General features: G+C 40.8%; 1 protein-coding gene across 1 annotated transcript in view; it reads left to right on the forward strand.

The window, feature by feature from the left end:
* megf10 (multiple EGF-like-domains 10) overlaps nt 1-13,260 on the forward strand; it is a 74,657-nt gene that overhangs the window by 22,750 nt on the left and 38,647 nt on the right. Inside the window, exon 5 of the mRNA XM_079660178.1 lies at nt 56-148. Within this exon, the coding sequence (XP_079516304.1) occupies nt 56-148 (93 nt within the window). The remainder of the gene's footprint in view (nt 1-55; nt 149-13,260) is intronic.

Below are 13,260 nucleotides of genomic sequence, written 5' to 3' on the forward strand. Positions count from 1 at the left end.
TGTAATGCAGATGTCTTTGTGACTGTACTGATCCCCGTCTTCCTGTCTCCTCCAGCTCATTGTGCAGAGAGCTGTGTTCACGGACGTTGCATCGCCCCCAACACCTGCCAGTGTGAGCCGGGCTGGGGGGGCTCCAACTGCTCCAGCGGTAAGTCGTCCAGCTGCTGCTGTCTGTAGGCAGTCATGTCTTTGTGTGTGTGAGAGACTCTGGTTGTCTGTGAAAGCACTCTGAACTCACAAGAGGAAAAACAGACTGGTGTCATCTTACTGACTGCTGCACGGTACCACCGCTACACCCACAGCGCTGTGTGTTCTCCAGGCTACAGGCACACATACATTCCAGCAAACACTGTATTTAAGATCATATTAAAGGGCCCCTATTGTACTGTTTTTCATCAATATATTATCGCTCTCAGATATATACAGAACCTGTCTCTGATTGGCTGAAACACCAAACAGATCATTGCAGCATTACCCATAATCCCCTCTGTTTCAGCCCTGTTTCCATAGTGCTGATTCTCTGTCTGTTACTTTAGATGAAAATAAGGAGCCCCTCCCCACGCCCCTCTGAGAGACATTTGGTTACAAAGAGGGGGGGGTTACCTTGGTTGCTGATTGGCTAATCGTTACACAAGACAAAAAATCGTTATGACATCATAAAGTGGCCAAAATCTGATCAGCTCATTTTCAGACAGGTTTTTATAGAAATGGATCAAAAAGAGAGAGAATCTTTGTTCCTGAAACTTTCAGAGTCTCTTTCCACAGAGGGGACACATGTTGATGTAGAAGAGACATGAAGAAGAGGGGACAAATGTTGATGTAGAAGAGACATGAAGAAGAGGGGACACATGTTGATGTAGAAGAGACATGAAGAAGAGGGGACACATGTTGATGTAGAAGAGACATGAAGAAGAGGGGACACATGTTGATGTAGAAGAGACAGGGAGAAGAGGGGACACATGTTGATGTAGAGACATGAAGAAGAGGGGACACATGTTGATGTAGAAGAGACATAAAGAAGAGGGGACACATGTTGATGTAGAAGAGACATGAAGAAGAGGGGACACATGTTGATGTAGAAGAGACATGAAGAAGAGGGGACACATGTTGATGTAGAAGAGACATGAAGAAGAGGGGACACATGTTGATGTAGAAGAGACATGAAGAAGAGGGGACACATGTTGATGTAGAAGAGACATGAAGAAGAGGGGACACATGTTGATGTAGAAGAGACATAAAGAAGAGGGGACACATGTTGATGTAGAAGAGACATGAAGAAGAGGGGACACATGTTGATGTAGAAGAGCCAGGGAGAAGAGGGGACACATGTTGATGTAGAGACATGAAGAAGAGGGGACACATGTTGATGTAGAAGAGACATGGAGAAGAGGGGACACATGTTGATGTAGAAGAGACATGAAGAAGAGGGGACACATGTTGATGTAGAAGAGACATAAAGAAGAGGGGACACATGTTGATGTAGAAGAGACATGGAGAAGAGGGGACACATGTTGATGTAGAAGAGACATGAAGAAGAGGGGACACATGTTGATGTAGAAGAGACATGAAGAAGAGGGGACACATGTTGATCTAGAAGAGACATGGAGAAGAGGGGACACATGTTGATGTAGAAGAGACATGAAGAAGAGGGGACACATGTTGATGTAGAAGAGACATGAAGAAGAGGGGACACATGTTGATGTAGAAGAGACATAAAGAAGAGGGGACACATGTTGATGTAGAAGAGACATGAAGAAGAGGGGACACATGTTGATGTAGAAGAGACATAAAGAAGAGGGGACACATGTTGATGTAGAAGAGACATGAAGAAGAGGGGACACATGTTGATGTAGAAGAGACATGGAGAAGAGGGGACACATGTTGATGTAGAAGAGACATGAAGAAGAGGGGACACATGTTGATGTAGAAGAGACATGAAGAAGAGGGGACACATGTTGATGTAGAAGAGACATAAAGAAGAGGGGACACATGTTGATGTAGAAGAGACATGAAGAAGAGGGGACACATGTTGATGTAGAAGAGACATGAAGAAGAGGGGACACATGTTGATGTAGAAGAGACATGAAAAAGTGGATTTTGCATAATAGGTGACCTTTAAAGATACTAAAATAAAACATAATACTATTGATTGATTGAACGATCCTTTTTTGAAGAGGCTATTTAGGTGGTGCTGCTTAGAAATGCTGTTTAGCTAACGACAACATTCAAACCAGTCCACCTACAAACTGGGATTTGTTTTTTTGCTATAGAGCTTTGACTTACTAATAAATGCAATACCATCGCTACACCCACAGCGCTGTGTGTTCTCCAGGATTCATGCAGACCTACATTCCAGCAAGCACTGTACTTAAGAACATATTAAAGATACTAAGAATAAACAAAATAAATGTTAGTTATGTATAATTAAAGTGACACATTCTTTGCTGCAACTTATCATGCTGAATGACACCATCAACGTTTAGCTTGGTTCCCTGTTAGCTTCTCCTTCCCTGTCTGCCTCCGAGTCACAATCTCGCTGGGAAAATGAAATGCTTAAAATAAACATGGAGGCTCTGTAGTGTTAACGGAGAGAGAAAACTCTTAATTTCTCCCACATGGCCAACGCCAGCACAGCTAAACTCCTTCTTTTCACAAAGTAACGTTAGCCAGGCTGCTAGCGGTTGCCATGTTGCTAACGATATCTTTAAGTAAATGTATCTTCTTGTTCGTATGAAAATCAACAGACAGGATACTTGTTATCAATGTCTGCAATGCACAGTACTATATCTGGAAACTAGTGCAGTGTGTTTTGGGTGGTTGAGAGGTATGCTAGCTTGAAAGATTATGTATTTTAGATTACAAAGTCATTTTTAATTAGCTCAAACAAATCCAAACTTCTGAGATAAATAACCTTAAAGAATGGTTTGATGTTTTTGGGGAACAATGCCAATATACAATATCAAAGACATCCGTACCATCTACGATTAACTTAGTCAGGCATTCATGCTAAGCTATCATTAATGCTAAGCTATCGGCTAACCGCATCTCTTTACTTGTACTCAGACATGGGAATGATATTCTTCTGAACGCGTCACTCTCAGAAGGAACCAGAATATATGTAGTTCCCAACATGTACATTTTTTTATCAGGTAAAGGGTCTTTCAGCACAATGCATTTGTTGATCTTAATATTATCGGATGTATTTGTTCGCTGCCTTGCTGCTGTATCCCTGGAGTCCAACGATGTGTGTCAGTCCATCTGTTGGTCTAACAGTTTAGGTCAGAAATATTTTCTACTACTGCTGTTCCCAGAGGAGGACACCTAATCTTTCTGGGGACCTCCTAAACTGTCCTCCTTTATAAACAACCCTCTATAGGCCAGATTATAGTTCGTAGTAGATAGCCACGGTCCCAGAATGACTATGTATAAACCTCAATTTATATAATATACTTGCCTGTAAGTACCCCTTTTTTTATTTTAGAAATGTATAGTACGGGTCCCAAGCACATAGGGCTATTTTACATTAGCATACATTGCATTAATTAGCATTATAACCTATGCAAACAATGTTGAGGCTGCTTAATCAATTTCTAACATGTTTTATGATCAGAAATTGTAGTTCTAACCCGAACATTTCCATATTTGTACTCCTGGAGAGGGCTGATTTTGATGAATTTTGGGTCGATTTTGAAGTTTTGTAGGACGCTGGACACTTTGTATTGGACAGATACGTAGTTTATACAGTATGTCTGGACATTTTAGAAGCAGATTACCATTAGCCCTCTGTTTGTGCTTCCTTTGCTATGGTCTGGGTTAACAGAAATGTAAGGCTGTTTTAATTTTTAAAACAAATTAGGTTGCACGGTAGCAAAATCTCAGTTTGCCACAGCTAATAAACTTGTACGGAGCCACTTCCCCTGAAGGCATGTCACCACAGCTTTTGGTCTGCCAATAAAAAGCGCCTGAGATGGAACAATGATCCGCTCTTCTTTCTATGAATGGCGTGTTTGTGTTTGGGGATTTACTGTGCTTCTGTACTTTCTCATGTGTTTTTTTTGTTGACTTTAAAATGTGATGTCCTTAGATCAACTTCATTGAGCCATCTTTAGCCATTGATTGAAGTTTGTTATACCAATAAAAGTTCCCCTGGGGAGACTGTCAGTTAGTTTATAGTGGTGTTTTTAAAGCTAACCATATCCTTTATGTCATTGAGTTTATCCAATAAAGTGTCCTTAATGCAATAGGCTTGTTTGGTAGAAGCTCATGATTAGAAAACTGTGTTCAATTGAAAAACAGAACATATCTTTTTGATGTTATATCTTTCTATCAGGTGTCTTAATATCTGTTATTACACGGCTTAATTAGATACCATCCTGATTGGTCAATTTGGACGTTTCAGAGGTTGTTAATACTCGATAACGCACCGCTGCTGAGCAAATAAATGACCGTTGCTAAGAAGATAAATCAACAACCCGGTCGGGTGTTCTTTTTTCACTAATGACCGCCTCGCTGCACATCCCTTACTTAAGGAGCCTGTGACACGAGTTTCCCCCATCATCCAAACCCATCAATTTGAGTAAATATTGTCCCCTTGAAAACCGTAACTGAACTGATTTTGGATATTTGTACTTTGATAACCATTAATCTGCCCTTCAATGTTGACCATTTCCTGGATCTTCTCGGGGATTCTTCAAGTCCCGCCAAATTATGTGTGACGTCATTGCGGGCACAGCGCTCCAGCTGCACCGTTCAGGATCCCAGCCTCTGCATGTAAACGCACGATGGCGCACACAGCAGCAAGCTCAGACAGCGATGACAGTTTAATTTTGAATGTGTCTGAGAGCTCATATGAGGCTGAAGGATCGGTTTATGTTGTATCTGTTAGAAGTTTAGGAATTACACTGAACAAAAATATAAACGCAACACTTTTGTTTTTGCTCCCATTTTTCATGAGATGAACTCAAAGATCTAAAACATTTTCTATATACACAAAATAACCATTTCTCTCAAATATTGTTCACAAATCTGAAAAAATCTGTGATAGTGAGCACTTCTCCTTTGCCGAGATAATCCATCCCACCTCACAGGTGTGGCATATCAAGATGCTGATTAGACAGCATGATTATTTCACAGATGTGCCTTAGGCTGGCCACAATAAAAGGCCACTCTGAAACGTGCATTTTTGCCTTATTGGGGGGGTCCGAAAACCAGTCAGGTTTAACCCTAACCCTAACATGTCACCCACTGACACATTAAAAAATGTTTTAGGGTTAAACCGGACTGGTTTTCGGACCCCCCCCGGACCCCCCCACATAAAGCAAAACTGCACGTTTCAGAGTGGCCTTTTATTGTGGCCAGCCAAAGAATTTAACTTTATCTCTGGTAGAATTCTGATCAGGCATTAGCTCCGCCTCCTCTTCTTTCTTTTTTTCAAGCTAAGGACCCAAAATCCACGTTTCTCTAACAGGGCTGCAAAAGAGGGGTTTGAGCAGTATGAGGCATGGCTACAATGGCTGATCTGTTTGTTATGGCCCTACAATATATTTTTCCAATATAGCATAATAGGTCCACTTTAATGAAGCCATGTAGAAGTAACAATTTATAGACACTTGCATTTGGACTACCTTGTAAATCTTTTTAATTTGCACACGACATATGTTTGTCCGTCCTTTGTGGCTCTCGTCGAGGTTTCTAACATTTCTTCCCATTAACTGTGGGGGATTCTTAAGGGGGGTTTCCTTGTCCGATGTGAAGGTCTAAGGACAGAGGGTGTCTTATTCATATTCTGTACAAAGTGTAAAGTTCACTGAGACAAATGTCAAAAGTTTGATATTGGGCTGTATGAATAACGTTTGATTGATGACTGATTGAACAATCCTTCTTTGAAGAGGCTGTTTAGGCGGAACCGAACATAACCCTAACTTTAGGAATTCTGTTTAGCTAACAACAACGTTCAAATTCATCCATTTTCAAACTCAGATTTGCCTTCTTTTGTTAGCCTAGAGCAGGGGTGCCCACACTTTTTCAGCTTGGGAGCTACTTTTAAAATGACCAAGTCAAAGTGATCTACCTACAGGGCCGCCACTGCCCAATCTTTGGGGGAGAAACTGTGGCGCGCTTACACCAATTGCGCCACATAAGCGACTAGGTGAGGCCCCCTCCGCGAGGTGAGGTGATAGGCTAACTTAAAAACTTATACAAAGACCGCGATCGAGGGCGGGAACTCGCTGGAGCCTCGCAGCGGGGGTAATACGCAGGCTACTGTCCCCGCAGCTGCTGCCTCTCTGTTGGACTCCGGTACTGCACATTACTGACGAGACGTTTCTCAGTGAAACATTTGGGGCTTTTCAGAAAAGATACGGGGCTTGAGCCCAAGTAGCCACCCCCTAGCGCCGCCACTGTTGGGCACCCCTGGCCTAGAGCTTTGACTCACTAATAAATGCAATATATACACAATATTTGGAAAGTAAGCTAAGATTAGATATGACAAAATGGAACTTTCAGGATTTTAGCAGCAACAGAGTGAGATTGAACAACAGGAGAGTAGATATTATCACAAGATTAATACAATTAAAGATATATACAGGTAAGTAACTTTTAAAATAAGAATAATTGAATGAACATATATACATATTTGAAAAGTGAGGATGGTGGATGGATGTGTAGAACATCTCAGAAGGAGAGTGCAGTTCAAATCGAAACTTGAAGATCTGTCTCAGTTACCTACCTGAGCATCAAATATTATTTCAGATCCTCTTTTGCAACATCTGGCACCTGGACTAGAAGAGATTAGTCTACTCCTATTGCTGGCGCTTCAGTTATTCTGACATAGTGTCACACACCTGCAGAACATTTTTGGATGTTTACATTTTCAATTTAGCGAAGGAAGAGTTAGAACGGCACAAAGGAAGGAGCCGGCTTTAAAGAGACTCACTGCTCTCTGTGTAGCAGTGGACGTCAATGTCATGTCTACGCATAGTCTGACATGTGTGCGGTAAATATGTTATTTATCTTATTGTTAATGTGTCTCCGTGCAGGCCTATATTCTGATATGGAGGAGCCCACAGGGTGTTCCCCGTCTGTCTTCGGTTTCCGCCCGAAATAAAGGAGCTTATTGTTGTGTCTGGGTCCCTGGGGCTCTCCTGGGACCACTAGGCTTCTCTGTCTGTCTGCTCTCGCACACACTGTACAAAAAAGAAGCTTCATTTGTCAATAGGAATTTGAGAAAAGTATAATGACATGGGAATGTTATACGGAAATACAACGCCTGGTTTGGAAACAATGCAGCCAAGTTTCAAGGCTTTATTGTCATATAAACATTAGCTACAGTGTAGATATAGCAATGAAAAATGTAAGTCAGAGGCTCTTCAAACAGTGCAACGTGAATATATATATATAAGACATTAAACAAATAAAACAGATAAAATAGTGCAAGAGAATGTGCAAGTCAATACAAATAAAATAGAAATAGTGCAAGAAGAGTCTATATACAAGTAAATGGAATATGATATATTTAAGCAATATCTCAAGACAGACCGTGGAATATGGTCATTATATCACAGTTAAGGGGCGTGGTTCAGCCCGTCATAACGGACGTATGTACGGACGTAATGTAACAGTTGTAACGGTTGTAGCTTTTCTCAGACGCGGAGGGATACTGACTTGTTGTGAAAAGTAACTACAATTCTACCGTGGTATACGCTCATTATATCACGGCTAAGAACCAATCAGATTGCTTGATTTGACTTGTCCGTTTTATAATCAAGCAATATCTCACGACAGACCGTGGTATATGGTCATTAAGGGGCGTGGTTCGGCCCGTCATAACGGACGTATGTACGGACGTAATGTAACAGTTGTAGCTTTTCTCAGACGTGGAGGTATACCGACTTGTTGTGAAAAGTAACCACAATTCTACCCGTGGTATAGGCTCATTATATCACAGCTAAGAACCAATCAGATTGCTTGATTTGACTTGTCCGTTTTATAAAGATAAATAATTTGCAAGATGCGAACAGATGAATGTTTATGGATGTAAATGCTTGTTCTTTATCTTAAAGTAATTCATAAAGTGATGGTTTTACAAAAATGGAAGTAGGGATAAATAAAATAAACAAATTGGAAAATATTGTTTGAAATTGGTTTAAGCGTAAAACATATTGAAAGAAGCAACAAAAACAAAAAAAACAGATTTAATGTGGGTGTATCTACCTCAGATATGTCCACATACAATGATCCATGTTTCACAGCTGATTATAAGTGTGACTGTCCACTTTCATAATATAGCTTCTTTCTCTCAGTATATCTTTAAAAAACAACTCTCATATATTGTTTTTTCCTCGCTGTGCCTTTGTATGTCTTCTGAAAAAGCAGCTCAAATTGCCTTATTGGATCAGCCTCTGTTCATTCAGTACCTTTTTTAATTTCCTCAAGAGCCGCTAAAGACTCAGAGGCATTGACTGCATTTTGCAGGTCAGCGGGTCCCAACAATATGTCTGAGGATCAATTTGGGGGCCAACCAAGAACAGGAAATGGGGGGAAGGCTGTGTTCAGGGGGAGGCAGGAATAATAGGAGAAAATTGTGTGGGAGGAAATGACCCGGGGCTCTGGAGCTTGTGATTTAATACACATGATAGCAACACAAGACACTCAGGAGGCCTCAGTTCAGCTGCCAGAATAATGCGACAACAACATGTACTGTATACTCTGATTAACAGGAGTTAAACACACATATATAGCTCTCTTTATTACACAAAGTTATCGAAAGTCTGGTCTTCATCAAGCTGGTGTTTTTAGAAACTGACAAAATAACAGTAAGTTATCAGATGTGTCCAAGGGTGTAACTTTGGTTTGAGAAGTGGGGGGGGGGGGACACAAAACAGGGGGTCCTCCGCAATGAAACATTGTTCTTGATTTAATTCCATTTCCTGCCTTTCTACAAATATATATATAGGGACTATGGTGTAAAAAGATCCAAGAAAAAGGTGTAGTGTATATAATGAGTGCGCAAACTTATCTAGTATCCTATCCATGTGAACCTGTTTTATTTGTGATGACCTCACATCCTCCAGGGGGGTCCGGGGGAATGAATCCCGGGAAGATTTTTTTCTTTAAATTGAAGTTAAAGCATCCATCTGGTGCACAAATTAAGAGATTTATGGATACAGTTCTCAACACTCATATGAAACAGAACTGTATATATTTCAATAATCAAAAAACCATTAGAATATGCTCACAACCAATAACACATAATTGATAAACTCCTCTCTCCTATCTTTATCTTACCTAGTCTGCATTCTTTTTTTAATGTATGCATATTTTACTAATCACTCCCCTTTCAAACTGTGTTTTTTATTTTTTACTGACATTGGAAGGATTTCTTAACTTATTTTGAACAACTATATTAAATAGATGGAAATATTTGTTTACATAGATGACCAAACTGTTTGAGACCCATTGAGATAACTAAGACTAAAGTTTGCAATCTAATCGCTCAGCGAGTCCTTTACCTCCATGAGCTGATGTTATCTCTCTCAGTCCGACAGGAGAGGACCATCCCTCTCCTTATTGTTGAAACAGCTTCTAATCTCCGTTAATTAAAGAAAAGCTTTGTTTACTTTAAACCAGAATGAATTGGTAAAATGTATATTTATACTACTACTGTACACCTCCTGTGCCATGAACAAATAAATACATTTTTTATTAAATGTATGATTTTAACCTCTTCTGAAAACATACTTGCTACATGACGAAAAAAGAATCTGTAAGAAAACAGAAATTATTCGTCAAATGTCAAAAAATTAATAATAGGATGATTGAAGAATGTTTGTGAAATGTCTTACTCCGCCATAAATTGAATAATAATAATGCATTTTATTTATACACAGCGCTTCTCTGTAAATTCAAAGAAACTTCAAAATTCATAAAAACATATTTAAATCAACACACTTGTAAAAATATATAAAACACAACATTAATTACAGATTAAAAGCAGTTCCGAAAAGATGAGTTTTGATTTGTGATTTGAACATTGTGAGAGGGGGCAGCGACGGAGAAGGCATAAACTAAAATAAACGGAGCACTTTAAGAAATCTGAATGTGTGTCTTTCCAACCGACTGATAGTGATGTGTGTGAGACTTTAAATTAGGAGTCTATTTTATTTTATCCATCAATACTGTAGTGTGTGTTTTTGACGGGGTCCAGTCATTTTCTGAATCATAATCATACAGTGATCTCGTGCATCTGGGTGCAGAGAGTCATAACTGGCACTCGGTGACACTTGATAAAAGCGTGCCACTCATGAGCAGATATGTTCTCGGTCCATCACAGTATTTTTGAAACAAGCCATGTCTTTCAGTGTGTGTTTACCGTGATAAATCTGAGGTCACGATGACATCACCAGGGTTATTAATGATGTACCAAAAACTCATCTAGAGCAACAGAAGCCTTCTGTATTCACTGAGTAGCAAACGCAACTTGGTGTGAAAAGCAAGTGGAGTAGCACTTTATAGACACTGCAGAATAGCTCCCGTGGTACAGCTCATGTCCTGAGGCTCAGTCCCCATTGTGATGGACGCGGTTCAACCAAGCCCCCAGGAAGTGCGCCGGACTCTGTGCCCAACATTCGTTGTGTCCAAACGGCGGTACTGCAATTTCCGTATCAGTCCGTGACGTCACCCGGCCCAAAACAACTTTTTCCCATTGACTAACATGGGGAAAGAGACGTCTGTAAATCGGTGGATACTTTTTTGTTTAACTAAATAAACTATGTTATAGCCCTTATTAGAATCATTAGGTCCTTAAAGTTTTAAAATGCACTAAAAGCCGATTCTAGATTTATTTTCTCTCTCCACTCATTCTAGTGAGCCGAGAGTGGGAGCTCGGCGGGCGGGGCTTAAGGGGCGCATGCTCTGTGAGCGCACATACGGGTTCTTCTGCTCTGGCAGCTAGGCATGATGGGTAATCTGTGACGTTTCACTCTCTCAAAAGTTGGGCCATTTTGACTTCATGCGCCAATGAGCAGCTCTCGAAAGAACGAGACCCCGCCTCCCACGCTGTATCCAGTTCTTATTATACATCCAGTGTTTCCCTACCATTGTCTTGGAGGGGCGCTGCGCCCCTCCAACGGAGCCCCGCGGCCCCCCCTGAAATTCAAGGTGTTTAAAAAAAAAAAAAATTATAATTCTTTTTTTTTTAATTAATTTTTTATATATTATATATAGCACCAAATTGCAACTAATCTATATCTAGATTAATCCAAAGCAGAAACCTAGGGGAAACACTGACATCCATGGGTTTAACCCGGGACCCTAAACGCATGTCATCCTCGCTATATCCCCTTTAATAAAGGAACAGAGATACAATGGCTGACAGGTGCAATCACGCTACAACGGCCCAAAACATTTCCATTATCAGAAACACGCTGCAGCTTAAAAAACAATTTGAATATAAAACACAGATGTGGCAAAACCCATGTGAATAAAGAAACATCTTAGCTAACTTGACAACACATGTGTAGCGTTTAGAAAAGATTAATCAACTTGACGAAACATGCGCAGCGTTTACTAAAAGCACTGCATAAAGGAAACACTGCAAATATCAAATGCTGCAAATGAAAACTGCTGCAAGATGCTCAAAACGCAAGGAAAACCAGGGGACACTAAAAAGTGATGCACACAGCTGGGACCCGAGCGCTAGTTTACATTCGGCTGTCACATCTCACCGGAAATGTACCTAAAATGTAAGTCAGATATTATTGCAGATCTGCCGTAAAATAAGCTAATCTAGTAATATCAGAAGGAATCATGGGATCATACTTGCCAACCTTGAGACCTCAGAAATCAGGAGCATTTCAAAATGCAAAATAGGGGGGGGGGGGGGGGGGGCTGGGTGCTAGTGGATCGCCGGAGCTGTTAGATTAACATTAACATGCTTATTGTAGTTCTAAATTCAATGCCTTGCGGCCTGAAGCACCATCCCTGATGGAGCATATGTGTGGGCTGGACCTGTATTTTACAGGAAAGGAGTGAGCAGAGAGTGGAGTAGTTGTCGATTCTTGTTCTGTGACTATCTGCTTCACCCTCTCAGACTTTCAGTTGCGCGCACTACTAAAGAGACGTGTTACCATGGAAACCAAACAATGGTGTAGCTGTATTAAAGTCCGAGTGGAAACAGTCCTGAGTAAATCTGATTTTGTCAGAAATCGGGAGAAATGCGGGAGAAATATGACCCCGGGAGGAAACCGGGAGTCTCCCGCGAAAATCGGGAGGGTTGACAAGTATGCATGGGATGTTAAAATAAGGCGATTAAACTTACATTTTAGGTAACTTTCCAACAACGATGACAGTTAGCCAACTTTATAATCCCCAAACGTCAACAAGTGCTTCGGTCCCAGCTGTGTGCGTCACTTTTTAGTGTCTCCTGGAAACAGTGTCAGTTGTGTTTTGAGCCTCTTGCAATGCATTGAGTAAGTGCTTCCCATGTTTCCTCAAGTTAGTGAATGTTTTCTAAAAGCATGTTTTGTCAAGTTGGTAAAGGTGGCTCTCCATTTGCGTTTGTTTTAGCACATTTGGGTTTTAATATTTGCATCGTTTTTGTGTTTTTAGTTCCTCCCAATGGAAGTGTTTTGGTCTGTTGTGGTGCGTTTGGACCGCCTTCCAGATGGCCCAAATACTAAGATTGAAAAAGAAAAACATTCCAATAAAGACACCATGTAAGTGTAAGGGATTGTAACCAAACCACAGCCAGGGAATGCAGCATAAAGACACAAACAAATATGTGTTGCTTCTTGGATTTACACATTTTTAAACCCCCTATAACGACTTAATGGTGAGATAGTTATGTTGCATAAAGACAACAGAACTCTGAGACAGCGTGGAGAACTGGCTGAACGCTACAGATGTTTTTTCTCACTGGGAATCCTCCGTATCAGTGTGAAAGGCGTCTTCAGTTCCCATGAGTGCCCCATGCCTGGTAGACTGAGTAATCACTAAAAAGATGGAAAAACATCCCAGTGAGAGCCGAGCCAGCTCTCAACAACTGGCAGCTCAGGTTCCTGGCTCACGGCTTTCCCTCTACTTCACTGACTCTTTCCCCCCTGAAATCTCCCTCGGTGTGAAGCTTTTTCTTTGACATTTTTATGTATAAAAATGTATACATTTCCCCTGTCCCTGTAATGTTGTTCACTCGGTACAGTAAGTCAGACTCTGGATAACATTAGCAGGTCTTCTAGCAGCTTGTGATCAAACCCTTGCAGTCTT

The sequence above is a fragment of the Notothenia rossii genome, assembly GCF_949606895.1.
Source record: "Notothenia rossii genome assembly, chromosome: 11".
NCBI lineage: Eukaryota > Metazoa > Chordata > Actinopteri > Perciformes > Nototheniidae > Notothenia > Notothenia rossii.